General features: G+C 54.1%; 1 protein-coding gene across 1 annotated transcript; it reads left to right on the plus strand.

Annotated features, from left to right (window-relative positions):
• Positions 1-390: 390 nt before the first annotated feature.
• Positions 391-4176, plus strand: AVPR1A (arginine vasopressin receptor 1A). Its single transcript, XM_057425578.1, has 2 exons — positions 391-1399; positions 3179-4176. Exons 1-2 carry the CDS (start codon positions 391-393, stop codon positions 3460-3462), a joined length of 1293 nt encoding a protein of 430 aa, XP_057281561.1. The 3' UTR covers positions 3463-4176.
• Positions 4177-4386: the final 210 nt, after the last annotated feature.

The following is a 4386-nucleotide window of genomic DNA, read 5'->3' on the forward strand; positions in this document are numbered from 1 at the left end:
GCCCCAGCATCTCCTCCCGCTGTCCCTTGCAGCTGGGCTCAGCGGAGGCACGGCAGGGATAGGGGGTGGCGGATCCCGCTGCCCTCGGAGCAGCACTTTTTGGGCGGAGCGGACCCGGTCCCTCGGCGGGGCGCGACGGGACAAGGGCGGGCGGGCGCGGGGCGCGGACGGGGCAGCGGCGGCGGGGGCAGGAGGGAAGGAGGGGGCTGGCGTCAGGCGCCGGGCAGCCACTGGCAGGGAGCTCCCCCCTCGCCTCGCCTCCCGCGGCGGGGGATAAAGGCACCTGGCCCGGTGCTCCGAGCCGCCGGAGCGGGCAGGCGGCGGGCAGCGGCGGCGGTGGCCCAGCGGGCGGGCGGCTGTGGGGCCGGGCCCAGCCGCGCAGCCCCCTCCATGCGGCTCGCCGGGGGCTCCGGCCCGCCCCGGGCGGCGCCCTCTCCCGGGAACGGCAGCCGGTGGCGGGCGGCGGAGCCCGGCGGCGGCGGCAGCAGCCCCAGCCCCGAGGCGTGGTCGGGGTCACCCAACGGCAGCCTGGGTGGCTGGGACCCCTTCGGACGGGACGAGGAGCTGGCTAAGCTGGAGATCGCCGTGCTGGCCGTCACCTTCGCCGTGGCTGTGGTGGGCAACGGCAGCGTGCTGCTGGCCCTGCGGCGCACGCCCCGCAAGGCGTCCCGCATGCACCTCTTCATCCGCCACCTCAGCCTGGCCGATCTGGTGGTGGCCTTCTTCCAGGTGCTGCCCCAGCTCTGCTGGGAGGTGACCCACCGCTTCCACGGCCCCGACGGGCTCTGCCGCGTCGTCAAGCATCTGCAGGTCTTCGGCATGTTCGCCTCGGCGTACATGCTGGTGGCCATGACCGCAGATCGCTACATCGCTGTCTGCCACCCGCTGAAGACGCTGCAGCAGCCCACCAAGCGCTCCTACGGGATGATCGCGGCTGCCTGGGCGCTCAGTCTGCTTCTCAGCACCCCGCAGTACTTCATCTTCTCCCTCAGCGAGGTGGAGCGCGGCTCGCAGGTGTACGACTGCTGGGCGCACTTCATCATGCCCTGGGGACCCCGCGCCTACATCACCTGGATCACCGGCGGCATCTTCGTCGCTCCCGTCCTCATCCTCGTCACCTGCTACAGCTTCATCTGCTACCGCATCTGGCGCAACGTCAGGGGCAAGACGCGCCCCGGGGAGGCTGCGGCGGGCAGCGGGCGGCGGCCGGGTGGTGGCGGCGGCCCGCGGCGGGGGCTGCTGCTCGCCCCTTGTGTGAGCAGCGTCAAGACCATCTCCCGCGCCAAGATCCGCACCGTAAAGATGACCTTCGTCATTGTCTCGGCGTACGTCGTCTGCTGGGCGCCCTTCTTCACCATCCAGATGTGGTCCGTCTGGGACCAGCACTTCCCCTGGGTCGGTAGGTGACGGGGAGGCCCCGGCGGGTACCGGGGGGCACACCGCGGGCTTCCGCCGGCCGCACTCCACGCCTTGGGGTTCCTCCGGGATCACAGCCAGCTTCCCCGGGGCCGTGCGTGGTCCTGAGCAGAGCGCGGAGGGGATGAGGCGCGGACGCCGGGGCCGTCCAGCTGAACAGACCCCTCTGTATCCCCCCCGGGGAATAGCAGACAAACGCCTTCAGCCCCGCAGGCGCCTTCGGGGCCGAGGTGAGCCCCGGGCTGCCCCGCCGGCCCCGCTGGCGCTCCTGGACGGGACGGCTCCCGGGAGAGGCTGCGCGGAGGCAGCGGCGCCCGGCTCGACCGGCCCCGGGGGCAGCCGGAGCGGGACGGGTGCTGGTGGCAGCCGGGGACCGGAGCTGGGCAGCAGCTGCTGCCCTCTCAGCCAGAGCGAAAGGAGCAGGTGGGAACTGAATTCCCTGCCATGATAATTTGACCCAGCGACGTTTTATTCCGTGTGAAGATGCCGGTTAGTAAAACTTCATAAACGTTGTGTGCTGTTATGAAGCATACACACCTACATGTCATGAGTAATTATACGAGCAGGGAATTTACTAAGCCCTCTTTCCTGTGACTGCCTTGCATGTGCACACTCTGCTGTCTAATAACAGGACTGAGTGCACCCTGAACCCTTCCTCTCAATAGGGCAGCTGTCCCTGAGCAGCTTCTTTATCCAGCCACGAGTTCTCATGGAACAGTGGCAATTCTGTTTTGTGGAGATACCTGTCCCACTGTTAAATCTGTCTGAAAATAGTCGGTGAGTTTAAAAGTTACTACATAGGGAATGGCAGGCAACACAGGAGCCTATCCCCTACTTGCTCATGAGAAAGCAGCAAATAAAAATTTAGAATTAATAATATCTGGATTATTGTAATATCCCCAAATTATCACTTACTGTAGTGAAAGCATTGATTGCCCCTAACAGGGGAGTGAAGTCAAGAAGGTCCCTACAGAGAAAAAAGGCTTGCAGTAAAAAAAAAAAATAGATTTTTTTCTTTCACTTCAAAAGAAATGCAAACCTAATTGAACAGATGGGTATTTGGTAGGTTTGAAGAGATTTTTTAAATCCACAGAACTGCATAACACAGCAATTAACGTTCATTGGAGATTCAATATTTACAAAGAAAGATCACTGATAATTGCTTAGACTAAATATATATTTAAAGTCTCTGATAATTTAACTAGTTATTGACGGTAGAGGACTGTAACTGTTCTATGGCATAGTGCTTATTTCCATTTTTCCCTTAAGTAGAATTTGTTCTAGCTCTGAAATCCAGATTTGATTCACAAGCCAGTAGTTACCTGAGCATCCAACACTTTTCAGCAAGCAAATTCAGTGTTTTTGAAAGCAGTGGGAAACTTGCCATTGCCTCCCAGCGTAACCAGTTTTTAAAACCAAGGTCTGGATAAAAACTTCAGTATTTAAAACATGAGCTTATCAACACATGGATAAACATCAGCAGAAATGGGACTGAAGCGTTGTTTTTGCATCGATTGTTCCATGTCTTCTTCTGTCACAGCTCTTTGAAGCCTGTTTAGACAAATTCCCCTTGACTTCAGTGGAAGCCTTACATAAATAAGAACTTCCTTGCTAATGTCCTTATTATTCATTCCAAATGCTGCTGCTCAATTTTGAGAATTAGAATTATTCAGGAAAATAAATCCAGCAGTTAGTAAAGTGATTGACTGAATGGTACAAATGTTCATTTGATGATTAAACCGCTTTTCCCCCTGCTCCCTAGATTCTGAAAACACTGCGACTACTGTCACGGCTCTGTTAGCCAGTCTGAACAGTTGCTGTAACCCATGGATCTACATGTTCTTCAGCGGGCATCTCCTGCAAGACTGCATCCAGAGCTTCCCTTGCTGCCAGAAAATAAAGCAAACACTGAGTAAAGAAGATTCAAACAGCAACAGCAGGCGACAGACCTCCTTTACCAACAACAGAAGCCCAACCCACAGTCTGAACACCTGGAGAGAGTCACCCCATTCCAAATCCACCAGTTTCATCCCCATCCCGACATGAGACAGGCCCCAGGGGAGGCAGGGCTTGCAGCCCCCTGGCAGTGCTTTGGAAGGCTACTGCATAGCACTTGACACTGGTCAGGGTCACCAGTCATGGTAACAAGGAATGACTGAGATGGCCGTAAGACAAAATGTGCCATATTGCTCAATAAACAGTTCTGCAGCATATAGTTATTTTCTGTAAGGTGTTTAGGACTTGGGCAACTGATAGGAAGGGTTACAACGATAAAGCAATTATTTTTCTAAATAGAATTTATTATTTTATTTTTTTGTTTCTGAAATATGAAGTGCATTGTTTGCTGCTTGTTCAAAGCAGTAAGGGCAGTGGAGTTGGCATATGTTGGGGTAACTCCGCTCTCTAGTGTTAATGCCTAAAATGCTTCTCATGACTGATGAAGACACAGGGAAGAAGATGATATAAGCAAGGTCACAATTTAGTCTTAAACACAAAAAGTAAGGAGTTGGAAAAATGTCCTGACTCTCCAGATAAGGAGCATGGTTAGACAGGAGCTGAGTTACTGGGAATTTAATTGGTCATAGTGCTCTTGTAAAGGCCTAGAAATTCTCAGTAAAATTTAATAGCCCTTGTGAAGGCAAATCCTTCACTGCATCAATGTGTGGATGTGTATTGTGGGGTTTCATTTTTAGGGTGACGTTTCCTCTCCCCTTCATGTTGATGGCAGTCATACAGCACATTTGGGGGGGGGGGGGTGTTGTACCTATCTTGGTTTTTTAAAACTAAGTTTAGAAAAAAATAGTGATAAAGAAGTATGATAATCTGTGACTATCTCAGCATTGTTACAAACAGCTACAACAAGACCGTGTCTACCAGAACCACTGGCTTTAGGGGTAGGAATCACATATTTTCTTTGTTTTGTCACTAAGACAGGTAGGATCAAGCCACATTTGGTTGTCAATCAAATAA

This window comes from Pezoporus wallicus, unplaced genomic scaffold, assembly GCF_028554395.1.
Source record: "Pezoporus wallicus isolate ANWC-B61680 ecotype Strahan unplaced genomic scaffold, APGP_CSIRO_Pwel_v1 contig_4722, whole genome shotgun sequence".
Lineage (NCBI taxonomy): Eukaryota > Metazoa > Chordata > Aves > Psittaciformes > Psittacidae > Pezoporus > Pezoporus wallicus.